This window comes from Prionailurus bengalensis, chromosome A3 (genome assembly GCF_016509475.1).
Source record: "Prionailurus bengalensis isolate Pbe53 chromosome A3, Fcat_Pben_1.1_paternal_pri, whole genome shotgun sequence".
Taxonomy (NCBI): domain Eukaryota; kingdom Metazoa; phylum Chordata; class Mammalia; order Carnivora; family Felidae; genus Prionailurus; species Prionailurus bengalensis.
Window position 1 is genome coordinate 21,073,778 of NC_057354.1, and position 27,938 is coordinate 21,101,715.

The window sequence follows — 27,938 nt, forward strand, 5'->3', positions numbered from 1 at the left end:
TAAATTTTAAAGGATTTTTTTTAGGGATTTTCTTTAAAAAAGATGTTTTTGAAATGAAGAAATACAATTTTTACATTTTGTACATCCCTGTCCTCCACCTGGTCTTCATTTACTGCTGCGGAAAGCCGATGCCACAGCTCATCCGTGGTTCAGCGAAGACACCAGAGGGTCACATAAAGTCTCTTCGTTGCAGGAGCCCCAAGTGAATGCAGTTCCAAGAGTAACTCCCAGGGTCCCTTCACTGCTCTCCCCCGTGCTCGCACCCCAGCGCTACCAGAGGGCTCAGAGTGGACAACAGCTGGCACAGCCACCGTCCGTCATGCTGGCCGACACGGCCCCGGGTCCCAGAGGGGCCCTGCTACGCCTGTTCGCCAGCGCCGCCTCCACTGGCCCCCGAGCCTTTGCCGGGGGCCTGGGCGTCTGAGAAGCGTGAGGCCTGCTTGGGCAGGCGGATGGGGACATAGATGTTGGACGCGCAGTGCTCCTTGAGGTACTCTCCTCCCTTCTCTTCATATTCCTTCCTGGTGATCCAGACCTCGTCATCATCCAGGTGATCCAAGGCCCAGTCCCGAGCGCCGTACCAAGCGTCCAGCACCGGGTTGGAGGCAAGCTGAACCTGAAACACAAACAGCGCTCAGCAGAGGGCTTGAGGAGGGTGCACAGGCGCGGCTGCAGCCCCCTCCGTGGCATCCCCGGAAACACACGCGCGGGACGGCCCCCACCCTCCAAACACGGCCGAGCGGAGACGCCGCGGACGTTCCGAGAGAGCACACAGGAGCGCAGGGCACACCAGACTCGACCTGAATCCACGGTCGGCAGCTATTTTACAAACGCCAGGCCCGCGCTGGGTCAGAGAGGGCCCAGCTGCCCCGCCCCTGCTCCCGCGCTGTCCACAAGCGGAGGGGAGCGGAGGCTGATGCGAGGCGGCTCCAGCCTGGGCAGCAGACAAGCCTCGGAGCAGAGACCGAACAGCAGCACCTGGCGCGTTCTCCAGGACGCGGCCAGTGCTCTTTCTGCGGCCTAGTGTCACAGCGAGGCTGAGGTCAGCGGCCCCGTGGGGGCCCCTCGACGAGGCTGACCCGACCAGAGTGGGGAACAGCCTCTGTAGCTCGAATCGGGCTTCCTGCTTCCCGGAGTCTCTACCTGACTTCCCGCCTCCTTCCCCCCTCCCTCCCCCAACCCAGGAGCCCGGGGTTGGGATGGTGGGTTCAGAACTTTCTGAAGTAACAGGCAGGCGACACGGCGTGCGATCGGCGGGCACAGATGGAGGCGGATGAAGCACATAAACACCAAAGTCAGGAGGCTGATGGACGGGGCTGCCGTGGGAGGGACTTGCGGTAAGAGACCGCAAATAAACGCGGGTAACAAGGACCCTGCGCTCTGGCCAGAAACTCACTAAGAGACAAGCGCTAGCAGGGGGACACTCCTGGCACAGGCTGAGTAATGAGTGACAACCGGTGGCTTTTGTTATTACCAGTGAAAAAGCAGTCAGATACACGAATATAACAATGGAATGCGATACAGCCATACAAAAGAGGATTCGAACGTGTACCTACTGACACAGCAAAACAGTAATTTAAGAAGTTAAAAAAAAAAAATACAGGTCACAAAATAAGCCATCGACATTCTCTTTTTTTAGTTAAAATCATACACGTTTAAAAGTTCATGTAACTTTTAAAACACTACTACAGTTGGATTTAAAATGTTTTGCTGTTAAATAAGAAAAAACTGGGGCGCCCGGATGGCTCTGTCAGTTAAGCATCCGACTCTTGATTTCAGCTCAGGTCATAATCTCAGGGTCGTGAGGTCGGGCCTGGCGATGGACACGGAGCCTAATTAAGATTCCCTCACTCTCCCCCCCCCCCTTTTACACTCTTTCTCTCTCTCTCTCTCAAAAGAAGAAAGGAGGAGGGAGGAAAGAGGGAGGAAGGAGAGAGAAAGAAGGGAGGAGGAAGGAAGAGAAGGGAAGAGAAGGGAAAAGAAGGGAAGAGGGGGGAGGAGGGGGGAGGAGGGGGGAGGAGGGAGGAGGAGGGACGGGGAAGGACGAGGAGGGACGAGGAGGGAGGATAAAGAACCAAAAGAAACGTAAAGTATGCAAAAGTACACATTTAGGGTCTTAAATGGTTCATGTTTGAGCCACTGCTGAATACATAACCTAAATTTTGAAGATCAGGGGTAGTTCTGACATGACGCACACTTGTTACATCAGCAGCTGCAAAGGAGCAGGACAGGAGGAAGAGACGGAAGATGGGGTTGTGCCACAGGAGACCGAACCAGCTGACGGACAGCTGGAAGGGAGCCCTGGCAGCATTCCTACAACGAATGTTCACAGAGTAATTCACGGGAAAGGCTTTCACGAAGATCAAGATACAGAGCTTAAAAATCCAGTAATACGACGTGTGCTCAGTTCTGTCATCACAAGTCACGGCCACTGGCGCACACCCACCCCCACCCCCACCCTCTGCGCCATTACCCCCACGGTCTCGGCACCTCCACCCTTCCGAGGCCCTTAAATGCTGGTGTCATGTAAGCCTAACCATGGACATCACCCAGCCTCCCAACAGCGCCCTCTAAAGACACGGTTACGCTAGGGGCTCTGAGTCCACCCTCCCGCCGCTCTCTCGAGCACTCGGCAGCTGGCTAGGAGTCACTGCTTCCTGGACATTCCCCCGGAAACTCCACTCTACCCGCCGCAGGAGTGGAACTCCTTGTCCACCCTCTGGCCTGCTCTCCCTCTCCCATTCCCCAGTCCAGCGGAGGTCATCTGTATCCCATCAGCTACCCAACTCAGAACCTGGGGGTTGTCTTGGGTCCCACCCTTCTCTCCCCAAATCTGGCCCGTTACTCAGCTCACCCCCCTCACCTCTGCCTCATCAACGTCCCCCTGCTCTCTCCTGATGCCTGCTGCATGTTTCCTGCACAGCTACCAATGACACCGAGCCAAGGCCCGGCACTCGACAGTTCACAGGACAGTCCGTTCTTCCCTAATGCAGGCGGGCCTAGTAAGGAGTACAGTTAAGGACAGGGAAGGCTTCTGGAGGAAGTGACATGTAAGCCAGCCGTGGGACACTGGACTGAGATGGAGTGTTCCAGGCAAAGGGACTGAGCAAGTGCAAACGCCCTCAGGCAAGAAAACATGGCTTACTGGGGAACAAAGTAGAGGGTGGCAGGGAGAGCGATTCAAGGTCAGATCACAGGAGACACTGCAGACTGTGGTGAGGAGTGAGGACTCCACCGTAAAGCCCAGGAGTTGCTGCCTAACTGTTCCCCTGCTTCCGATATTTCTCCTGATTCTCCCATTTTCCGCATCGGTCAAAAGTATCTTCCTAAATTCAAACCGAAGGAAACAATTGCCATGCTTAGACTCCTTCTCGGTCCCACGTGGCCTAACAGTAACAACAGCTATGCAGGAAAGTTGACCCGCAGGCCTGACTGCTTACGAGGCCGCCCCTGGCTGGCACCCGGGGACCTGGATTTCAGGAGACTCGTGAAAGCAGCTCAGTGCTCCCGATGTCTGAATGTGCTTTATGCTGAACACCTGCTTCCTTCTGTGAGTCTGGAAATTTGGGTACGTGCCCCGCGGGGGTGCCTACACGATCAGCCCCCGGTGAAAACCTTGGACACTGAGTCTCTCACGAACTTCGCTGGTTGGTGACATTCCACGTAAGTTGTCACAGCTCGTTGCTGGGGAGAATTCAATGTGCCCTGTGCGACTTCACCGGGTGAGGACTCTGGGAGCTTGCACCTGTGTTCGTTCCCCTGCACTTCCCCGTGCACCTTTTCTCCTTACTGATTTTGCTTTGTTTCCTTTCCAGTCATAGCCAGGAGTATGATTATATGTGGATTCCTGTGAGCCCTAGCCAATCATGGAACCTGGAATGATCCCAGGGAGCCCTCCCCTACCCCGCTGCCCCCTACAACAGTCAAGGTCTGAGTGTTCGTTTTGTGCAGGCCCTATGCTGAGCACTTGACCTGCACCAGCACACTGAATCCTGCAAACCGGAGGCAGGATTACCTCTGTACCAGGGAGAAAACAAAGGCGTGGCAAAATTCAGTAATGGAGATGATGGAGTAGGGACCAAAGCCCAAAACCCACGCCGTGACTGTGTAATACATCATGCAGCACAGGGGACCAAGGCCACCTCTCGGCAGGACGCGTGGGCTCTGCATGGCTCTCCACCACACCCCTCTCCACTCCTCTTTAGCAGCCCAATGCTCCAGCCACACTCAGCTGCAGCTTACGCCCTCAGCCGGCCTCGGGCCCCTGAGCCTTTGCTCATGCTGATCGCGGTCTGCAATGCTCCCTCCATCCCACCCCTCTCCAGTGTCTATATGGAGAACACCTCCTCATCCTAGGAAGAACTCATTTCCACGGAGCCTTTCCTGACCTCCAAGACTGACAGGTGCCCATGCCTGAACGTCCATCACGTTCTGGGCTATCATGGCCTATTTAGTCAGCTGCTGTCCCTCTGGTAGCAAGTTCCTTGCAGCTAAGGGCCGTGTCTAGGACATGTCGGCATCTGCAAGGTGCCTGGTCCTCGATGGGGGCTCAGACCATGTTTCTCAACGATCAGAGATTCACTAGATACGTTATGGGACATCCACACCATAGAATAAAAATTAAAAAAAAAAATAGTACTCTGGAAGAATGACATCAGGAAACGCTCATGGTGGGTTAAAGAAACGTCGGTTACCAGACAGGTTACCCTCAAGTATAGAGAATCTGTGAAAGAGAAGCTTTGCCTGTAGAATAAGGGATGGGTGAAGAGAATGACTATTCTTAGTGGGTCCTGACTGTATTCTCTGAATTTTATTAGATTGTATGTCTTTTCTCAGTTAAAAAAAAAAAAGAGAGAGAGAAATATTAAAAACATGATTCCCATTCTGCTTTAACAATTCAACAGATATCAAAGACCAGAAGGAAAGCCACAAAAATGTTAACAGTGGATATTTGTGGATGATGGAATTAGAAAGCAATTTTCCTCCTCTAAACTACTGTTTATTACTTCTGCTATCAGAAAACACTAATGGTATTTACGAAGCAGCCGGTTACATAAACAACCAGTACCTTAAAAGAAGACTGAAAGGGCCTCATCTCCAACAGCTCCTTCTCGACTCTACCTTTCATCCCAGGGTACATCATGTTCCCACCGGTGAGGAAAACGTTCTGAACCAGCATGTCCTGAACGTCCTTGGAGTACCTAGGAGAGAGACAGTTCCTTCCGGTATACTCCCCTACCAACTTGAAGCTCAGGGGAGAATGCAGACGTAGAAATATAAACCCTTGGCACAAAAAAGAAAACATCTGCACAGAAAGTGTTTAAAAAAACAAAAAAACACCCGGCATTTTTCACTTACAACTTTACAGAATTCATTTCCGTAGCAGGATTAGAAGTTTTGTGCCTTGACACGTTTTTTAAAAAGTGACTTTATGGAGGACTGATTTACAAACGTTTCGACGAGGTCTGAGAAATCTATACATCCTAGTAACTATCACAAGATACAGAACAGTTCCATCACCCCAAAAAGCCCATCTTTCTACCTATGTGCTTATTTAAAAAAAAAAAATATATATATATATATATATATAATAGCTTCATCTTATACATGTTCGAGCACTTTCTTGTTACGACAAAGCTTAAAGCCACTCCCACAAAGTGGCTGCCATAGTCTCCTTCCTTGCCAGTGACAGTTTTCACCCTGTTTCAACCAAGGGTGGCCAGAGGACTACAAATCATGCTCTCGGCTTGTCCAGCTTGAACTATGAAAACTCGCACTGCAGGAAAACACCTGTAGAAATGGGATGGGGAGGAGCATTTTACAGAACTGCAAACTCTTAAATACAATGTCTGCAAGGAGGAAAAAAACTTTTATAGGCTCTGCACATATTTAGGGCACTTAAAAATCGCTCATCTTCAATAACGTCAAGGTTTATACGAAAACCAACGCACATATGTTATTGTTGCTGAAACATAAAAGAATTTCTTAAAGCTCCTCAAATCAACTGAGCATTTACATGTTCAGAAAAGAATTACAGAGTCCTTCCTCTGTGCCGGGGCTGGGGAGAGAGAAAAGAATACCATCTGAGCACAGCAAGTCAATGAAAAGGAGGACATGAGGCACATTTTCAAATGCCCGACCCATCTCATCTATCATTCAGTGCAAAATCCAAGGAAACGGTTCTGGTAAATCTAAGGCAAAGAAGGACCAGCCTCACCTGTCCAGGATGTACTGAAGGGTCTCTGCGACCCCCGCCTGCTCTTCCCCGATGAGAGACGGCTGGAAGATAATTTCTGGAGCCCGAATTCTTTCTGTCCCAACAAACAGCTGATGATAGGCTGCCAAGTTAAACACGGGCTTTAAAAACCCAAGGTTGAGAAGATATTTTTAGGCCACAGTGACAAACATTCCAGTTGCCAGTTCCCTCAAACCGCACTTCTTATTCCAACATAGCTTCTGTCCTTTGTTCGTGCCAGAACAACCTCTCCCCAGCTCTCCTGATACACTAATTCCATTTTCTACCTTTCTTCCACTTCTGAGTCACAAATACCTACAACTTTGCATCATGAAATGGTCCCTGCGTTGCAAGAAAAGAGACCTCAAGAAGAGCAGCAGCGGAAAGTTTTCTCCCAGGTGAGCCTCAGACCCGGATCAGTCTGTCTGGTTGCCGTTGCAATGACAGAAACATGGGCCCAAATGAGGATTAAGCACAATGACACTGGCTTAAATGTATATGAAACCACAGGGCACCTGGATGACTCAGTCGTTAAGTGGTTAAGCGTCTGACCCTTGGTTTCGGCTCAGGTCATGATCTCGAGGTTCGTGAGTTCGAGCCCTGTGTCAGGCTCCGTGCTAACAGCGCGGGGCCTGCTGGGGATTCTTTCTCTCTCTCTTTCTCTCTCTCTCTCCGCCCCTCTCTCTGCCCCTCCCCTACTCATGCTCACTCACTCTCTCTCTCAAAATAAATAGATTTTAAAACAAAAATAAAATAAATGAAACCACTAAAGCTAGTCTTTAAGTCTAAACTTCTCAATTACTTGCCTAAATGTTTCTGCCAAGCAGACTGTTTCCCACAGGTTCACAGATCTTAGGGCGGGAACCCCATTAACCAGCAGGAAAAGTTTTGACTGCAGAAGCTATAAGCATTAGTACCCCCACCTCCCGCCTTCCTAGAAAATACACCAGGAATTTTTTTTTTTTTTAAACATTCCTAAACAAGCAGACTAGACCAGACTGGTCATTTAGGTCAACAGTTTCAAAGCAGAAACATGGTGCAGGTTATCGGAGCCCAACCTGGACAGTAGCGACTGGCTTCTCCACCTCAGGGGTTTCCTCTGAAAACAAGGGTTCAAAATCATTGATGCTTTCCACGTCTTCCAGAGTCGGCTCGAGCTGCTCCAGGTCAGGGGTCTAAGGACAGAACAAACAGGACGAAACAGCACCTGTAACTTCAGGCCTTCACTCTACCAGTTCACCGTCACGGACAAGAATTGGTGTTTCGCTCCATGTCCTAAAAGTTGATATAAAAACGATGAAAATTTTCTAAACTGTTAAAAAAAAAAAAAAAAAAAAAAAAAAAAAGGAGGAAGACAAGTGAACACAAGGATTAAAACCCTAAAAAGCCAGGAACAGGCTTTGCTCCTGTCCCCTACCTCACACAAACCTCAACAGCCCCCCGACCCCACCTTCTCTCTGAAGCCCTGCGGTGGGGCTGCTCAAACGGGACCCAGGGGAGGGCAGGCACACACCGCACGCACAGTTCGGGGGGCCAGGGTGCAAGAGCTGGCGTCCCACAAAGTGGCCCAGACACCAGCAAAATTAAATAAATCTCTTATCTGCTTAACAAATACAACTGCCAACACTAATGGGCTTAACAGCCAGTCCCTTAACAGCCAGTCCACCGGGCTGGAGCCGTGACTAAGAGCCCCCGAGGTGACAGCTTCGGAACTGTGGCGCCCCACACAACAGGCTTTCCTCTTCAGCCACAGGGAACCTGGGTGGAGCCTACGCATGCTGGCACCGCTCCCAACAGAAGGTTCAGGGCCCGCCGTAACTTGGACCCGGACAAGGAATCTGGGCAGCGGTAGTGCGGTTCTAGATGACATCTCTAGCCATCTGTGGTTCTGCCATGTGAAAGGCAGAGGAGTTTTACCTCTGGACTCAAGGGGGAGAAGTTACAGGAAAAAATGCTGCGTCGCCTTCCTTGAAAAAGGGTTCTAACAGTGACAGCTGCTATAGAAAGGACTGTCTCACAAGGTGTCTTGGGAGGGTGCAAGCTGACTCAATACTGCCCGCCTGGCATGCCTGAGGGGAGGTCCCTGCGTTGAGTAAGTGTCCTGTGAGCCTGTCCTTACCCTTGGAGTCTGCAACGTATGTAAACTAGCGACGCAACTCACAACACTTACACAAACTTCTCTAGAACACGGCCACATATACTCAAACGTACACTAGCATCCAAATTCACTCTTAAACAACGCTCTTCAACACTCATCCAGCAAACACATACCAGAACAGTCACGTGCATATATAGCTTCTAGAACGAGGTACGATGAATCCTAAGTTCTATTCAATATAGATGATTCTACCATATTTAAGGGGAGGGTAAACCTTGGAAAGGACGAGGACACTTCTTCCCTTGAGATTAGAGAACAGGAAGAGAGGGACTGGTTTGGAAATAGGTGATTTAAGGAGGAAAGAGGGTGGGCTGGGAGGCAAGAATCTAAGCACCTCACCCTCAGTGAAGGAGGCAAGAGCCATCCGAATACTGCATCCAATCCGGGAGCAGGGAACCTGCTCCTTGCACGATCCCCCTGCAGAGACGACTACTACCCTTCCCGGGTGGGGAAACGGGCTCAGCAGGTGAAATGACTTGCCCAGGATCACGTGACACTAGGAAGTGGGGGAAACTTGGCCTAAGACAGATGGCTCACTCCAAAGTCCTCGCTCTGCCTCCAGCTGAAATCCCATACATCATGAATCTGAGTGTGACGGGACAGCCGGGCTCGAGGAGTACGGGAAACATCTACCTCATTCATGGTGAATGAATGAGAACCCAAGATTTTACATGCGGCAGCAAGGCCAGCGGAGTGAATGACAGACAGGCTTCTCTGCCCCAGCGGGGGCCGCAGAGCGTGTGTGAAGGAACACTCCCCCCGCAGGTCTGCGGTCTCGAATCTGCAAGACTCTCATCTTCCAGAAAGGAGCCCCAACCCCGGGAGCACCTGTGCCTGTTCCGGCTCGGCACTAAGCTCAGGGGTCCCAACAGAGGGTCAGATGCAGATCGTGAAAATTCCCTCTCACTGGGTGGCTCGTGGATGATGAGCCACCAGGAGCAGTGGCCTGTTGCAGAAAAGAGATGAGGCTTTGAGATCACACGGATCCCGCTCTGAATGGCAAAGATTTACTTAAGGTCACAGCGGCGCAGTCTGAGGCCTCGTCCTCCTCCGTAAGCAGGGCACGACCCTAGGGCGACGGTGGGCCGAGAACAGTTAGTTCGTCCTTCTCTTTTAGCCAGGCACTCACTTTGGCCCCTTAAATAACTCTTATACCAGGCTGGAGACACACAGATGGCACCTGTGTATTTAAAATAACTACAGGCAAAACCTATGGACCCCAGCCCCCAAATGACGAGTGAATGAGCTCCAGGGAGCTCTCACCTACCCCCCGCTCTACTCCCTACACCTCCGTCGTCCTCTTCTCCATCCCAACCTCCGCTCCTCTGACCTCTCTGACCTCCCAGTGACGAGCTCCCCTGTGCACGCGCACCTCCCTCCACCCACCTGGAGCCCGATCACAACTGCCACCCCCACCCCTACTCTATCCGCTCCGCTGCTCCAGCGGCCACGCTCGAAGCCTAAAGGTCACCACCCGGTGCTCTTTCCACTTCTGCTCCGGGGTAGACCGTACTTCTTGAAGACGCTCACGGTATTTTCCATCCCACATGCTCTTCCTTAATGGGACTTCGACACTCCCCATGAAGAGGTGGGTTCTATTTCCTCCCCTCGAATCTTATTAGGGACCCGTGAGGCTCCAACCAACACAGTATGGTGGAAGCGGTGTCACGTGCATTCCAATGTGATGTCATAAAAGGCCACACAGCCTCCTTCCCCTTGACCATCTTGAAACATTCGCGCTCTGGCTGCTCTCCCTTGGGGAGCTCCCTCCTGGAAGCCGGCTGCCATGCTGAAAAGCCCAAGGCACACGTTCAGGCCACGTGTAGGTGCTCAGGTCCACCCTCCCGCTGACACAGCACATCCCTAGCCCAGGTGCCAGTGACGTGAAAAACCCTGTGGGGTCCCAGTCCCCAGCTATCCAAGCCTTCGCAGCGGAGGCCCCAGGTGGGCGTCACGGAGCAGAGATCCCTGCTACGCTCTCTCTGGACCCCGGACCCGTCAAACTTGGAAGCACGACACGATGGTCATCATTTCACGCTGCTAAGTGTGGAGTGGTTTTCCACACGACGGCAGGTGAGGGAAACGCGCTCCTGGTGGGCAGGAGAGAGAAAGCCGCAGGCCGCCACGGGCGGGCCTGTCGTCCTCTTGAGCTTCCCCGTGCGTCCCCCAGGGCAGGGTCTTCAGCCTCTCCCAGCACTTCTCCTCGGCCCCTCTGGCCACCACTCGCGGTCCTCGGCAGACGGCCTCCCACGCTTCAGAAAGCCTACTGCCCACCTACCTCCATCCCACCCCTTCACCTCTTCCCCGGCCCTTTCACGCTCCTGCGCCCTCCCAGGTGGAGCCTACCACCCGCCGCCTGACATGTCTCCCGTCCCCCCCTGCTGCTCTCTTCTAACTGCTCTTCCTCAGTCTCTTCCCCCAGCTTTTCCTCCACCCCAGGGCCCCTAAGCAGTGGACCCGGGCATCCTTCTTCTCTCACTCCCCATGCGATTCCAGGTCCTTCCGTGGCTGGATCCCGGCAAGTTCCACCTGAAGTCCCCCTGAGACTTTAAAGACAAGGTGCTCAACCCCAAGGCTGCCTCCACCCACCGCCTTTCAGGATGGCCTCTGTGTGACCAGAGCGAACCTGCAACCGGACTGCTTGGGTCTGAAGATGGGCGGCACTACCTCCGGCTGCGCAGCCTCGGGCAGACTCCTTCACCCCTGCGCCCCAGCTGCCTCATCTGTCAAGCGGAAATACGCTAGTACTTACCCAACCGCGAAGATTCATCAAGACCGCACCGGCAGAAGTGCTCATGGTCTGGCACACGTCACACGTTCTATTATCAGCAACTGCCACTCCTGTCACCACTGCCCCTACATGGCACCAAGATCCCTGGATGCTACCTTTTTAGGTTTATTTATTTTGAAAGAGAGAGAGAGAGAGAGAGAGAGAGAGAGAGAGAGAGAACACGCACGTGCGTGCGTGAGCGGGGAGGGGCAGAAAAAGAGGGAGAGAGAATCTCAAGCAGGCTCCCTGCTGGCAGCACAGAGCCTGTCGTGGGGCTCGATCTCATGAACCCATGAGATCATGACCTGAGCCGAAATCAAGAATCGGACGCTTAACCGACTGAGCCCCCCAGGCACCCGGACGCTACCCTTGAAGTGTCTCCTGCACCCGCCATGCCCATGGCTACTCTCCCACCCCCCATGAGCTTTCTCCCGGATTACCACACACATTTCTACCCTGCTTCCCGCCTCCAGCCTCACCTCTCTCCAAACCCATCATCCTAACTGCCAGCAGTTATCTTCCTAACATCAAGTCTCCTTGTATTAGTTCCTTGCCGGACATCCTCCGACGGCTCCGTCAGAAGGATAATACCCAGGCTGACTGATAAGGACCTCTGTAGGCTGCCCCCCCGCCCCCACTTCCCTGCTTCATCACCCACACCGCACACCAAACCTACCGGGCTCCCTTGCACACGTGCTTCCTGGCATCGAACTGTCTCCGTCTATAATGTCCTGCCCTCCTCATCTGCTACCTACTGAAATCCTATCATCTTCCAGGCCCCAGCTCAAATATCCCAAGACTTTCTTAAAACTTCATCAGGGGCACCTGGGTGGCTCAGTCGGTTAAGTGTCGGACTCTTGATTTCGGCTCAGGTCATGATCTCATCGTTCATGAGATCAAGCTCCACACTGGGCTCTGTGCTGACAGCGCGCTGCCTGCCTGGGATTCTCCCTCTTTCTCTCTCTCTCCCTCTCTCTCTCAAAATAAATAAATAAATATTTAAAAAACAAAACAAAACAAAAAAAACTTCACCTAAATTCCCACACCATCTGCCAGCACACCAGATAAGCTTTATTACAGTCAACTAAGTGTGATGCGATGGCCCTATTTTTTTAGGTACCAAAGAATGCAAGAACCGTGCATCTGCATCACTAGTCCCTGGCATACCATGCCTACCACTGAGCGGTCAGCCCCTGGGAGCTACCCTCAAATTTTCCTGGAACAGAGGATTATCAAATGTTTGAGTTTCAAAAGGCTTCTCCAGCTACAGCAAAGATAGCATCATCCACCTTCACCTAGCTACATTCAAAAGCATGCTACCTTAAAGATAACTTCTAAGCTTCACTAAAAATGATAAAAAGAGGGGCGCCTGGGTGGCTCAGCTGGTTGAGCATCTGACTTCAGCTCAGGCCATGATCTCACGTTCCGTGGGTTTGAGCCCCACATCAGGCTCGCTGCTGTCAGCCGGGAGCACAGAGCCCGCTTCAGATCCTCCGTCTGCCCCTCCCTCGCTTGTGCTCTCTCCAAGATAAATAATTAAAAAAATAAAACGATACGAAGATATTTTACTTATCCAAATTCATACGATTCACGGAGAAACAAAGCTAGTGATTTCAGAGCGGACGACGGGCCTCCAACAGAGAACAGATTTCTCCACTGTGGCTGGCTCCTCTCCCTCTAGGGTTTGCCAGGGTCTCCACACGTATTGTGTGGCGTTCAGGAACACAAATAGGCATTCTTTTGGAACTGAACTGAACGACAGTTTGCCAAAGCACATCACAGAAGATGCAGCATGTTCCCTGGAACAGTCTTGATTGCGTGGCATAGGAACAAGCAGGGGCCAGCTCTCATCTTGGCTAATCAGGCAAGAGAACCTTCTATATTAAGCTCATTGTGCTCTCCAACAAGCGATGTGCTCTAGAACTGTGCTCCCCCTCCTGACGGAAAGCCAACATCCTCTACTTCAAATACTTCATTAGGAATGCTGACAAAGCCTACTCCTTTACAACACCCTCATCAGAATATCTGCAGAACAGCAAGGGCTGGAATGGACTGGTCTGTGGGGACAAATGGATTTTAGAAAACACTGTAAGTTAAAAATTTTGCTGAATTAATCCAATACAGCATTACTGCTTGGATGGCATTTCAATATGAGCTCTGATTCCACATAAATCCATTCTCTCCATTCTAAAAGAATTACATGGTTGGAAAACACTACAAATACTTTTTGAGAACCAGCCAGTCAGTGATGCGGTCACACGGGACATATAGCCCACGAAAGTTACGTAATCGACCCTGATCACTAACAATCACCTTCAATAAATGCTGACTGACCCTCAAAGCTTTGGGTACAGATCAACTCATCAAATTTGTTGTATACAGAGAAACTAAAGTCCAACATCTCAAAATCTCCCCAAGCCCAGAGAGAACGAGAATGCATATCCCCAGAGCACAGAACAAAGTAGGGACTTAATTAATACCTGCTAAATGCATGAAAGAGGGGCTGAATCACAGCATGTAACAAATGCAGAAAAATCAACAAACAGAAGGAAAAACTAGGTCTCCAACTGCTCAGGAATCACATTTTACAGTCACTTGGGCTTTTCATCTTATAATTTTTTTTTTTAACGTGTGTTTTTTATTTTTGACAGACAGACAGCACGAGCAGGGGAGGGGCGGACAGAAAGAGAGACACAGAATCCAAAGCAGGCTCCAGGCTCCCAGCTGTTAGCACAGAGCCCAACATGGGGCTCAGACTCACAAACTCACAAACCGTGAGATCATGACCTGAGCTGAAGTCAGATGCTTAACGGACTGAACCACCCAGGCTTTTCATTTTAAATTTGAAATCCCTTGCCCACCTGCCAGTGGCTCAGCAACACATCTGTGGGATAAAGATGCTGATGTCCTGTCGGGCATGACAAAAACTGAATATGGGGGAATAAACAACAAAGGCAACACGGGTCTGGATCCCAGTAAATAGCTGAGATCTGAAGCACAACCGGAAAACTCTCAGAGAGGGGAACTAGGAAGGCCCCATTGGGTGCTGTGAGGCTGAGCTGGGACGCCATGCCAGAGTAGGACCTCAGCCATCCAGGGAACCATGTCTACGAAGGTTGACGTGGGGTCTGCTCTATCTGACACACACGCCCTGGCCGGCTGCTGGCCTCCGGGAGTCTCAGCTGTGGGAGAGCTGGAGCTGGAGGCTGAGCGCAGCAAGTGTGTGCGTGAGCCTCCAGCTGAGAGCTGGAATCTCAAGAACAGGCTCCCCGCTGAGCCAAAGACAGCTCCCAAGTCACTGGCAAGTAACCACACCACCCTGCACCAAACTGGATTTTTCCATTTCTACAAGTATAGGTTTTAGAATTTAAAGAAAGTCGATTTAAAAACAAAAACCACCAGGGCACCCAAGTGGCTCAGTCAATTAAGCCTGACTTCGGCTCAGGTCATGATCTCACAGTTCATGAGTTCAGGCCCCGTGTTGGCCTCTGTGCTGACCCTCGGAGCCTGGAGCCTGCTTTGGATTCTATGTCTCCCTCTCTCTCTGCCCCTCCCCTGCTTGTTCTCTCTCTCTCCCTTTCTCGTTCTCTCTCAAAAATAAATAAATATAGGGGCGCCTGGGTGGCGCAGTCGGTTAAGCATCCGACTTCAGCCAGGTCACGATCTCGCGGTCCGTGAGTTCGAGCCCCGCGTTGGGCTCCGGGCTGATGGCTCGGAGCCTGGAGCCTGTTTCCGATTCTGTGTCTCCCTCTCTCTCTACCCCTCCCCCGTTCATGCTCTGTCTCTCTCTGTCCCAAAAATAAATAAACATCGAAAAAAAAATTTTTTTAAATAAATAAATATTAAAACTAAAACAAAACCCACCAAGCTAGCCTGGTTAATCCTGGTCCAGAAGTGCCACAAGGCAATGAACAAGTCCTTTGTTTTAGAACTCTAGAGCTGACAGATTCAGGAACAATGCACACACTTATTAACACTCTCCTCCAGTTTTTTTTTTTTTCTTTAAAAAAATTTTTTTAACGTTTATTTATTTTTGAAGGAGAGAGAGACAGAGTGTGAGTGGGAGATGGGCAGAGAGAGAGGGAAACATAGAATCTGAAGCAGGCTCCAGGCTGTGAGCTGGCAGCACAGAGCCCGACGTGGGGCTCGAACTCACAAACCGCGAGATCACGACCTGAGCCAAAGTTGGACGCTTAACCAACTGAGCCACCCAGGCGCCCCCACTCTCCTCCAGTTCTAAAGACAGGCAACCAGCTACTGATTTCGGTGCTACTGTGCAGCACCCAGGGCCCCATCTCAGCCCTGCCACCTGACCTTAGGCCACCTCAACACTAATAAGAGTCCACTGGCAGGGACACAAAAAGGGTAAGACAGAGATCAAACGGCTTATTCAGTTTTAGTAATAAAAGGCTGATCTTAAATCAACCCACAGATACCACCCAACCACGTCTACCAGTTGCTGTAAAAAATCCATCAACTATTACAAAGCACGATCTCCGACAGTAGGGGGCGTCAAGATAGAAAGGAAGTAAGTGAAGTATCAACCACAATATATTTAAGTAAACATCAGAAAAAAGTGGAAGGGACTGCAAATAACCATCGGAGGAGAAGGTTCAGGTTCAAGAGGGCACCACACGACCAGTCCGCGAAGGCTCTTCCTACCCTACATGCAGAGTTCTCCCGCCCAGGGGGCCAGAGGTCCACAGGGTGAAATCTCTCAGGTCAGAACTTCAGTCGGCACGTGTGTCCCCACAGACGGCACTCCCCACATCGCTTTCCTAAGTCTGGTCACACCTCTTTATGCCAGCCTCCTCAAGACACTCCTCCCGTCCCCAGGAAGGGCTGTCCTCTCTAAATGACCCTACGGGACCCTCCTCCCAAGGCCCTTGGTACCTCTGGCTTGCTGTCCACCACATCCACCTCGAGGGTGACTTCTGCTTGAAGGATTTTCTGCTTAGCCTGCTCCACGGCCGAGCTGAGCTTCTGTATGTAGGACTGCAGCTCTTCTGGGGAGTCCATGTTCAGCTCTATCAGAGCCTTGTGAAACTGATCCATCTGGCCATCCTCTAGAAGTTCCTGAAACCAGAGCGGTCACAATTCACTTCAAAGACGTCAGTGTGCTCACAAACAGGAAGGAGAGGGAAGTAGCTTAGAAGCCGAACAGAGAGAAACTACAGCAGGAGGGGGCTCCCAGAACACTCAGAGCCTGCGCCTCCACAAAATCTCACCTCCCACCGGAGCTCCACACCCCACCCTCCTCCCCAGCTGTCTCTAGGCTGCATCGCGTCAGGGCCTCAGCACCACCTGATTCGGAAAAACTAATCTATGGTGACAGAGGTCAGAAATGTCACCTTTTGAGCGGGGTGGGAAGGTAACTGGCTAAGAGGGGACATGCTGGAGGTGCTCTGGGTGGCAGACACATGGTGTGTTCCACGTTGTGAAAATCCATCGAGCTATATACACACGCTTAAGACTTGTGCACTTTGTAGTATGTGTGCTACGTTTCAATCAAAAAGTTATAAAACAGGATGCCTGCTTGGCCCAGTCAGTTAAGCATCCGACTCCTGGTTTCAGGTCATGATGCTGCGGGTTCATGAGTTCAAGCCCCGCATTGGGCCCCGTGCTGACGGCGTGGAGCCCGCCTGGGATTCTCAGTCTCCCTTTCTCTCTGTCCCTCCCCAACTCGCCTGCACATTCACGCGTGCTCTCTCTCTCCAAAAAATAAATAAACTTTAAAAAGAAGTTATGAAACAAAGGCGATTATAAGGCCAAAGTAAATGAGTGAGGCCAAGTCCAGAGACACCTGCTGCTGTGTACCGGGTACAGGCCCCCCATGCTGAGCCTACACCGGAGCCCCTCGAGGGACCCGCCAGCACCTGCACGCAGAGCAGTCTGTCCAGCCGCTCCTGGTCCAGCTGTAGCTTCTCCTCCCGCCGGCGGGCATTGAGCTCCTGCAGGCGCCGCAGCTGCTGCTGCCGCCGTTCCTGCTTCTCCTCGGAGCTCAGAGTGCTGCCCAGGAGCTTGCTGGAAAACGGGAGCTGCATCTTGTGGACGTTGTTCTCGTAGTAATCAGGGCACCGCCATTTCTGCAGTTCTTCGGAGAAATCATTTTGAAGTTATGAAATGGAAACAGTATTAGCAGAGAAATCAGAAAGGCGATACCAGGGTTCTGGATCCGGGGAAGATGGAGAAGGCACAATCCACCCAATTTCTGAATCCACCCGGTCAACAAAATGCAGCTGTAACACCTGAACATAAGGCCCACCGATCCTTCTCAAAGAACTGTCGAGTAAAGGGGGAGCCTGGGTGGCTCAGTCGGTTAAGTGGCTGACTTTGGCTCAGGTCACGATCTTGCAGTTGGTGAGTTCGAGCCCCATGTCGGGCTCTGTGCTGACAGCTCAGAGCCTGGAGCCTGGTTGGGGTCCTGTGTCTCCCTCTCTCTCTGATACTCCCTGTCCCGCACTCACACTCTGTGTCTGTCTCAAAAATAAATACACATTGGGGCGCCTGGGTGGCGCAGTCGGTTAAGCGTCCGACTTCAGCCAGGTCACGATCTTGCGGCCCATGAGTTCGAGCCCCACGTCGGGCTCTGGGCTGATGGCTCGGAGCCTGGAGCCTGTTTCCGATTCTGTGTCTCCCTCTCTCTCTGCCCCTCCCCCGTTCATGCTCGCTCTCTGTCCCAAAAATAAATAAATGTTGGAAAAAAAAATTTTTTTAAATAAATAAATAAATAAATAAATACACACACATTAAAAAAAAAAAAAAAAAAAAGAACTGTCGAATACAGTTCGCCAGACAGAAATGACACCAGAAGGAAATTCAGAACATTGGGAATGAAGGAAGAGCAATAGAAAGGATGAAAATCTGGTTCAACATGATAGGCTAACCTCCTCCTGAGTTCTTTAAAGTATGTTTGACAATTCCAAGTAAAAAACCATCACAGGTCCACTGGGTTTCCCTTGTGTGTGGATGTGATACATAGGACAACCCAACATAAAAGAGGAAGGCTAAAGGGGCCTCTGGGGTGCTAACATTTCCACGTTCCGCCTGAAGTCACAAAACACAGATTCTAAGAACACTGTGAAAAGCCTGTCTACTGTAACCCCAGGACAACCATTAAAAAACTACACAGAACGATACAGTAAAAACACAACGGATAAATTAAAATGCCGGTACCAAAAAAAGTTTTAAATACTCTAACCCAAAAGAAGGCAGGAGAAAGAAACAGGAACAACAAAGAGAAGGAACACCAGAAAACAAATAATACAATGGTACAGCTAAATTCAACATAGAATTAATTTTAAATGATCTTGGGGTGCCTGGGTGGCTTAGTCAGTAAAAGTGTCTGACTCTTGACTTGGGCTCGGGTCCCCATCTCAGGTCATGAGATCAAGTTCTGCGTCCACACTCAGTGTGGAGCCTGCTTGGGATTCCCTCCCCCCTTCTAAGTCCCTCCCCCAAGTGTGGGTGAGCACACAGGCTCTCTCAAAAAATTAAAAAAAAAAAAAAAGGTCTTAACATACTAATTAAAAGATAGAGACTGACATAACAGATTTTAAAAAGACAGCTACTGAACTCACTTTGGGTATAATGGTATAAGTAGACTAAACGATGGGAAGACCATTCCATGCAAGCACGCATCAAAAGAAAGTTGGAGTGGCTACATTAATGTCCAAGTAGACTTCAAAGCCAAGAAAATTGCAAGGCATAAAAAAAGATACTGTTGATAAAAGGTAAATTTGTCAAGATGACGTAAGAAACCTAAATATGTACCTAACCAAAGTGCTTTAGATACTTGAAAGCATAAGCTGACAGAAATGAAAGGAGAAATCTACAAATCATCCCTTGAGACTTCGAAACTCTTAATACACAACAGAGCTAGTGGATGGAAAAGGAACAGGGACACCGAAGAGCCGAGCAGCACCACGAACTAGCGTGCCCAAGCGACGTCACAGAACACTCCGCCCAACAGCAGAGTCCATGTTCTTTCCAAGCACGAATGGGACATTCCCCAAAGAGACCGTGCCTGGGCCATGAAACAAACCTTCACGAGCTTCCCTGATATTCGACCATAATGAAACTAAGCCGGAAATAAATCGCAAAAATGTAACAGGAATATCCCCAAATACTTGGATATATAACAACACATTTGTTTTTTGTTTTACTTTCCGCTTTCCACATCAACTATTTTTTAAAATATCAAATTGGACTTAACCCCTAAAACCTGAAGACTGTTTTTATTCTAATTCTACCAGAGTTAATATGCAGTGTCACACTGGTTTCAGGCGTCCGATATAGTGATTCAGCACATCCACACATCACCCGGTGCTCAGCCCAAGTGCACGCCTTCATACCATCACCTATTTCACCCATCCCCCACCCCCTCCCCTCTGGAAACAATCAATTTGTTCTCTATAGTTAAGAGTCTGTGTCTCGGTTTGCCCTCCTCTCTTTTTTCCCTTTGCTCATCTGCTTTCTTAATTTCCACATATGAGTAAAATCACACAATATTTGTCTTTCCCTGATTGACTTATTTCACTCAGCACTCTACTCTCTAGCTCCATCCATGTCGTTGCAAATGACAAGATTTCATTCACTTTTATGGCTAAAAGTTTCTATGTATGCCACATCTTCTTGATCCATCCATCTATCAGTGGACATTTGGGCTGCTTCCATAAATTTGGCTATTGTTAAATAATGCTGCTATAAACACAGGGGTGTATGTATCCCTTTGAATTAGTGTTTTTCTATTTTTGGGGTAAATACCTAGTAGTGAAACTGCTGGATCGTAGGGTAGTTCTATTTTTAGCTTTCTGAGGAACCTCCATACTGTTTTCCACAGTGGCTGCACCAGTTTGCATTCCCACCAACAGTGCAAGAGGCTTCCTTTTTCTCCACATCCTCACCAACACTTGTTCTCGTGTTGTTGATGTTGGCCATTCTGACAGGTACGAGGTGATATCTCTCTGTGGTTTTGATTTGCATTTCCCCGAGGATGAGTGATGTTGAGCATCTTTTCACGTGTCAGTTGGCCCTCTGGATGTCTTCTTGTGGAGAAAGGTCTGTTCATGTCTTCTGCCCTCTTCTTCATTTTAAAAACCTTATACAAATCACCCTTCTCATTCAAATATATAAAATCAAACAAAAATTATATAAATCTTTTCATTTTAACAGAAATGAACAAACTGAAATCGCTTCTAAAGAATCCTGTGTGAGTAACGTAAGACATTACTCACTTTGTAAAATAGACTTAAACATGAAAAGCAACTATTTTATTTTATTTTATTTTATTTTATTTATTTTAGAGAGTCATGTGAATGGGGGAAGGGACAGAGGGAGAAGGAGAGAGAGAATCTTAAGTAGGCTCCATGCTGAGCCACTCCACATGTGACTGGATCCCACGACCAGGAGATCATGACCTGAGCCGAGATCAAGAGTCAGACGTTTAACCAAATGAGCCACCCAGGAACCCCGAGAAACAATTATTTTAAGTTATATTCATTTGAGTTAACATTATAGAAAACATTCAACTTCCGTGGCGCCTGGGTGGCTCGGTTGGTTCAGCGTCCGACTCTTGATCTCAGCTCAGGTTATGATCTTATGTTTGTGGGATTGAGCCCTGCGTTGGGCTCCATGCTGACAGTGTGGAGCCTGCTTGGGATTCTCTCTCCCTCTCTCTCTCTGCCTCTCTCCCAACTTGCACTCTCTTTCTCTCAAAATAAATAAACTTAAAAAAAATTCATCTTCATTAAATACTTAAGAAAATTCTGCCCATTTTTAAATTGGATTATTTGTGCTTTGGGTGTTGCCTTGTTATCAGTTCTTTATATAATTTGGATACTAACCCTTTTTCAGATATGTCATTTGCAAATATCTTCTCCCATTCAGTGGGTGGCTTTTTAGTTTTGTTGATTGTTTTCTTCTCTGTGCAGAAGCTTTTTATTTTGATGTACTCCCAATAAAACAATACATTTCCAAATAATCTATGGTTCATAAAAAGAAGTCTTGAGGGGAATAAGAAAATATCTGAACTCGGGGCGCTTGGGTGGCTCAGTCAGTTGAGCATCTGACTCTTCACCGTGGCTCAGGTCAAGATCCCAGCATCATGGGATCGAGCTGTGCACTGGGCCGAGTACTGAGCATGGAGCCTGCTGAAGATTCTCTCTCTCTCTCTCTCTCTCTCTCTCTCTCTCTCTCTCTGTCTCTCTCCCTCTGCCCCTCTCCCCTAGTTGTCCTTTCTCTCTCAAATTAAAAAAAAGAAAGAAAATACCTGAACTCAGTAAAAATGAAAATATAACAAAATCTGTAGAATGTAGACAAAGCAATGCTGAAAGGGAAATTTTGCAGCATTAAGTGCTTATATTACAAGAAGAATGATCTTGGGGGCACTTGTGTGGCTCAGTCTGTTAAACATCTGACTTTAGCTCACGTCATGATCTCATGGTTCCTGAGTTCAAGCCCCTCATCAGGCTCTGTGCTGACAGCTCAGAGCCTGGAGCCTATTTGGGATTCTGTGTCTCCCTCTCTCTCTGCCCCTCCCCCACTTGAGCACACACTCTCTCTCTCTCTCTCTCAAGAATAAACATTAAAAAAAATTTTTTTTTAGGGGTACCTGGGTGGCTCAGTCAGTTAAGCATCCAACTTCAGCTCAGGTCATGATCTCACAGTTTGTGAGTTCAAGCCCCGCATCGGGCTCTGGGCTGACAGCTCAGAGCCTGGAGCCTGCTTCTGAATCTGTGTCTCGCTCTCCCTCTCCCCCACTCGCACTCTGTCTCTCTCTCAAAAATAAACATTAAAAAAAAAAAAAAAAAAAAGGGGCACCTGGGTGGCGCAGTCGGTTGAGCGTCCGACTTCAGTCAGGTCACGATCTCGCGGTCCGTGAGTTCGAGCCCCGCGTCGGGCTCTGGGCTGATGGCTCGGAGCCTGGAGCCTGTTTCCGATTCTGTGTCTCCCTCTCTCTCTGCCCCTCCCCCGTTCATGCTCTGTCTCTCTCTGTCCCAAAATAAATAAAAAACGTTGAAAAAAAAAATTAAAAAAAAAAAAAAAAGAAAACAGAAAAACTACAGATCAACATCCCTCATGAATATAGACATAAAACCCCACAAAATATTACCAAGTCAAATCCAGCAACGTATAAAAAGACAAATATACATGAACAAGTGGCATCTACCGCCCCCAAATCAATGCCAGTTCAATATCCAAAAAGCAATCATTATAATCTCCCATATGAATAGTCCAAAGCAGAAACACCATAGGATCATATCAACTGGTGCAGAAAAAGAAAACATTGAAAATTCACTCATGATAAAAATGCTCACTAAAACTAGGAACAGAAGGCAATTTCCTCAGCTTGATAAAGGACACCTGTAAAACACTTCAAGCCAACATCATATACTTAATAGTGAAAGACTATGTCCCCCCACCATGCCAAAAATAGGAACTGGGAACAAGAAAAGGATGCCCACTATCACCACTCCTATTCAACACTGTACTGGAAGTCCCAGCCAGTAAAATAATAAAAAGAGAAAGAAAGGCAAACAGATTGCAAAGGAAGAGACAAAACCGTTCCTATTCACAGGTGACATGTCTATGTGGAAAGTCCCAAGGAATCTACAAAAGACTAAAAATAAATAAACGTAACAAGGTCAACACATAAAAATTAATTGCACTTCTAAACATGAACAATGAGCCGCCGGAAAGTGAAATAAAAAAGCAAAAACTTAGACACAGATCTAACCGAACATGTATAGGATCTGTATGTCAGAAACTACAAAATGCTGATGAAAGAAATCAATGAAGGCCGAGGTCAATGGAAAGACCTACTATGTTCACGGAGTAGAAGATCCAGCATCGTACAAAATGTCACTTCTCCCCAATCTACATTTAATGTTACATCTCAACTTAATATTATGTTTGGGTTTATATTAAAAATGCTGTTGTTTCATATCCCACCTGATCTATAGATTTCATATACTTTCAATCAAAATCCCAACAGAACATTTTTGTAGACATGAAGAAGCTAATCCTAACTTTTTTTTTTTTTTTTTTTTAAGTAGGCTCCACGGGAGCCCAACTTGGGGCTTGAAACTCACGACTCTGGGATCAAGGGTCGGACACTCAACTGACTGAGCCACCAGGCACCCCCATAATCCTAATGTGGGATATGGGAAGGCAAAGGAACTAAAATAGCCAAAACCATTTTGGAAAAAAAAAAAAAAACCTACAGATGTAAGTTAGCAGTTTATTGAATAGTTTAAGTAAATACCAAAAAGAAAAGGGGATGCTAATGAGAGTAAAAAGTGAGCAAGAGAGTCATCCTGGAAACGATTTAAGGAACACCCTGAACACAGACAATATCTAAAAGCCTCAAGCAGGGACGCCTGGGTGGCTCGGTGGGTTAAGCATCTGACTCTTGATTTCACCAGGTCATGATCTCACGGTTCGCGAGGTCCGAGCCCTGCACCTGGCTCTGCGCCAACAGCGTGGAGCCTGCTTGGGATTCTCTCCCCCTCTCTCTTTGCCCCACCCCAACTCATGCTTGCTCACACATTCTCTCTGAAAAATAATCAACAGTTTTTAAAAACTCTTTGAAAAAATTACAAATAAATAAATGCCACAAACAGAGGCCGTCTCCATTACCTGCCACATAATCTTCAGCAACGTAGCTGTGCTCGTGCAGGATCTCCTCCATGCGGCTGAGAGTGATGGCTGCCAGATGCCCAGGGTATTTCAGCTGCAGGAGACGCTGGAGGTAGCCAGCTGCTTGGCTTCCCCCCAGATTGATGCGTTTGCAGTTTTTAGCATCTAACCTATAAGCAAGGAATGGAAAAGAGCACTGAAATTTGTGGCAACATGGGAGAAAGGACAGGGAACACTTCGTGGGGGGCTCGGGGGGAGGGTGACAACGCAGACGAACGAGGAAGAGACAGAGCAGCCCGGGGAACAGAAAACTTTAGAGATGAAGGGACTCTGAAGTTCCCTCGATTCAGCCTCTGACTCAGTGCAGGAATTCCTAGTCCACATGCAGACACGTGGCATCTAACTTCTGGCAAGGGTATCACAAGGAAACAAGGTTCAACGGGAAGAATATGTACTCTGAAGTCAGACCCTTATGTAGCTCGTCATGCATTTCTCAAACTGCGGTCCTGGTAGAGTTAGCTGGGGGAAATGTTAAACGTGCCAATTCCCGGGACTCATTTGCTTTGGGGTAGGGCTGGGAGTATGCATTTTATTTAACAAGCTCTCTAGGTAAGTCTAACATAGGCTAGAGTTTGAGAACCCTCCCCTGGCCACTCCACTTCTGCTGATGCATACACATTAAGTAACCACACACATACTGGCTTACTGTAACCTCCTGAAAGGACCAGGTCCCCTCCACATCTTGTGAAGGGGAAGAGAAATCAGAATAGCCTCTTTCTTAATGTGAGAAAGGGTAGCAGGACACTAGGATCTTGCCGCAATTGCAAAGTTTTTGCTATATCACGCTTCACCAGCAGATGCCAGCATAGAACAGGACAGGCTCCAATGTGATCGTGTCTTAACTTTCAGGTAAAACACTTTTCTCTCAATACTTTTCTGTACATTCTGTTTACATAAAATAAAAAAAAAATTCCAAATATAAGGAGTGTTTGGTAACGTGTAAAATAAATACTTCTATCTTCATAAATGTTTGTAGAACCTTCAAGAGAAATTACCACTATAGGTCTCAATAAATTCAACATTTATTTTGACTTAAATACTCAGACTCTTTTACAGTTCCCGAAGTGCCATCACCTACATTTATCTCACTTCATCCTCAGAGTAACCCTGAAAAATTAGTTTTTCCCAATTTTACATGTTAAGAAGAGGCTACGTGGAGAGGGTAAATAACCTCATCCTCAGCAGGGCCACAAACCCAGGCATTTAACTCCAAAGCCAGGGCTCTGCTCCCTACTTCCCCTCTGTATGCAATAAGAAACCTTCTCCCGAGAGCACGATGCTGGCCTAGTCTCTTCTCCAACAATGAAGGCCCAACTATAAAATGAAAACTGGTCTAAAAATGACAGAAACTGGGGCACCTGGGTGGTTTAGTGGGTTAAGGTCTGACTTCGGCTTAGGGCATGATCTCACAGTTCATGGGTTCGAGCTCCACATCAGGCTCTGCACTGATAGCATGGAGTCTGCTTTGGATTTGTCTCTCCCTCTCTCTCTGCCCCTCTCTCCACCTCAAAATAAATAAATAAATACATATATATTTTTTTTTAATGAGAGAAACTACCCTCACCTTTTATCCAACTTGGAAATATTTAATAAGTATCTATATTATGTGCCAGGCACTGTACCTGAAAAGTACTAACCAACTGTGATTAAAGAGCTTTAAATTAAAAAATAACCTTTTTCTCTTTTTTTTTTAAATTTTAGAGAGAGCATGAGTGGAGGAGAGCTGCGGCGGGGAGAGAGTGACAAAGAATCTTAAGCAGGCCCCACACTCAGTGTGAAACCTGATGTGGGGCTTAGTCCTACAACCCTGGGGTCGTGACTGACCTGAAAACCCAGAACCTCCCCCCACTAAAAAAATAACCCCTCAATAAAAAAGTGACTCCAGAACAGAAAGGCCATTTAAATTATTCAAATAATTTCTTCAAAACGTTTTTTTATGGGCACCTGCTACTTGCAGGTGATTATCTTGCCATAATCAAAACAGTAAAATTCTACAATTATGGAGTTGGACTTCGAAGACCATCTACAACAACTCCCTCCAGGTCACAAAGGATGGAAGGTGAAGTGACTTACCTGAAGTCACATAGTGAAGTATGTCAGAGCCAAGGCCAGAGGCTAGTTCCCAGTCCAATACTTGTTCTTTCCACCCCACCTTTAAGGTGGGCACCCAACAAATGTTTCCTGAATGCTTCTCCAGTGCCCTAAGTGCTACTCACCTCCCATCTAAGATGGGTAAAATATGGGTACACTGGTAACCAGATGAAATGATGAGCCCGCTGGAAATCAAGTTCTTTGGCTTATTGTGGTAGAAGCTGAAGAGGCTGTCTATTCCATAGGCAACCTTAGGAATCCCATAGCACTCGAAAAGAAGCTCGGACATCATTTGTCGAGAATACAGCGGGTTGCACACAGCTTCCGTCAAAACTATGGGATGATCGACACAGCCCTACTTTGAAAGAAAAGAGAGAACAGACCACTAATAAAAGAATACTCTTCCTAAAGAATAAAAGAAACCAAAGGCCTACTGTAAAGACTGAATTTGCTTTCGGTCTTCAAACACCTGGCCAGAAGCAACTGTAAAACGCTCATCTCATCTCTACTGGAGGTTGTTTCGGGAGAATATGAAAGTACGGTCAATCGAAAGTTATTAAGTGAAGCCCCAACCAGACTGTCAGCAAATCATATTGGCTCGATCTTCAAAATAGCTCCAGAATCGAACTGCTTCTTGCCACATCCCCCTCCCCTGACCTTCACCTTAGTCACCATCATCACTCACTTGGGTGACTGCAATGGTCTCCTAACTGGCCTCCTGATTCTACCCTATGACCCATGCCAGTCCATTCTTCATACAGCAGCCACGGCGGGCCTTCTGGAGCATAAGTCATGTCCCTCCTCCGCGCAACACTCTGCAATGACTCCTCGTTACACTCCGAGTAAAAGCCTATAAGGTGTGTGATTTGCCCCTCATCACTTGTGACTTCCTCTCCACTTACTACTCTCCTCTCACTCTCGCTGCTCTCACTTAGGATTAGGGCACACTTCTCCCTCAGGGCCTTTTCACCGGCTGTTCCCTCTGTTTGGAATACTGTGCCCTCAGATATTCCCATGGCTTGCTCCCTCAATCACCTCCTTCAATCCTTGCTTGAACATCCCCTTCTCCCCGAGTCCTACCCGGACCATCCGAAAAGACGTGAACCGCCCCCCCCCAACATGCCGCAGAATCTACTACTTAATTCTATCGTTTAGTGGCTGCCTTTTCATACTAGAATGTCTTTCCATTCTAGCTCCATAGCGTAAGTAATTTTGTGTTACATTCATGGATGTATTCCAAACGCCTGGAAAAGTGCCTGACACAGAGTAGGTAGGTGCTCAATGAATGAATTTATCAACGAATGAGCACCTATGCCCGAAGGTATGCTGCAAGAGAAAAGGACCGTTGTTTAGTCCACTGCTATTTCCCAAGAGCCCAGCACAGGGCTTAAACACGTTGGGCGCTTAAGATTTGCTCGACAGACGAAAGGAATGGCTAAATGACAATGAGAGCTAGAGTTACCGTAGCGACTACGACCTCTGAGCGAAATGCGCGGGCACAAGACCTCACCCCTCCCTTCCAGCCCAACCCACCTCCCCCTCGCTTCACCTGTGAGGAGACACCCAGGTGCTGGAAGCTGTAGTCAAGCAGCAGCTCCTGCAGCTCCAGGTTGACCGGTACGTTGCGGTCGAAGGGCGAGCGCAGCATCCAGCGCAGCGGCTCCAGGCTGCCAAGCGCGTTGCCCACCTGCGGGCCCGCTCCGCCCCGAGCCCCGCCACGCCCGCGGGCGCACACAGCGCGGAACTGCAGGCGCGGCTCGGGGCCCGGGTCCGGCCCGGGGCATGCCCAGCCGGCTCGGGCCTGGAACGACCCGTTGTCCAGCACCAGTGGCACTGGCAGTGGCCCGTGTGCCTCCGGGCCGGCCTCCAGCACTGGGTCTGGCGCGGCGCGGGCATCGCGGAACGGGAACACATTCGCCACCGGTCCGGCCGCACTGGCCGCGGCCATCTTGGAGCGCGCGCGCTGTGCCCGCCCCTTGCCGCAA

At 48.8% G+C, this 27,938-nt stretch overlaps 1 protein-coding gene across 2 annotated transcripts; it reads right to left on the minus strand.

Moving 5' to 3' along the window:
* On the minus strand, positions 1–27,935 carry ACTR5 (actin related protein 5). 2 transcript variants are annotated; one of them, XM_043602383.1, is made up of 9 exons: positions 27,503–27,930; positions 26,079–26,308; positions 23,803–23,972; positions 17,040–17,257; positions 16,057–16,239; positions 7,294–7,410; positions 6,218–6,357; positions 5,069–5,201; positions 1–616 (listed from the first exon to the last, which is right to left on the minus strand). In XM_043602383.1, the coding sequence occupies exons 1-9, from the start codon at positions 27,899–27,901 to the stop codon at positions 359–361; spliced, it is 1,848 nt and encodes a 615-aa protein (XP_043458318.1). In that variant the 5' UTR covers positions 27,902–27,930; the 3' UTR covers positions 1–358. The 2 variants fall into 2 exon arrangements, 1 of the variants encoding a protein (XP_043458318.1); XR_006300749.1 differs by having other exon boundaries at positions 504–616; positions 6,218–6,338; positions 27,503–27,935.
* Positions 27,936–27,938: the final 3 nt, after the last annotated feature.

Bases quoted from the DNA above. Each gene is read 5' to 3' on its own strand.
- ACTR5 (XM_043602383.1), bottom strand. From the start codon at position 27,901: ATGGCCGCGGCCAGTGCGGCCGGACCGGTGGCGAATGTGTTCCCGTTC. The intron at 16,240-17,039 runs GTGCTGGCGGGT...CTCTGGTTTCAG, and splicing joins ACAGACTGCTCTGCGTGCAG to GAACTTCTAGAGGATGGCCA. The intron at 7,411-16,056 runs GTACCAAGGGCC...TTCTGTCCTTAG, and splicing joins TGGTGGACAGCAAGCCAGAG to ACCCCTGACCTGGAGCAGCT.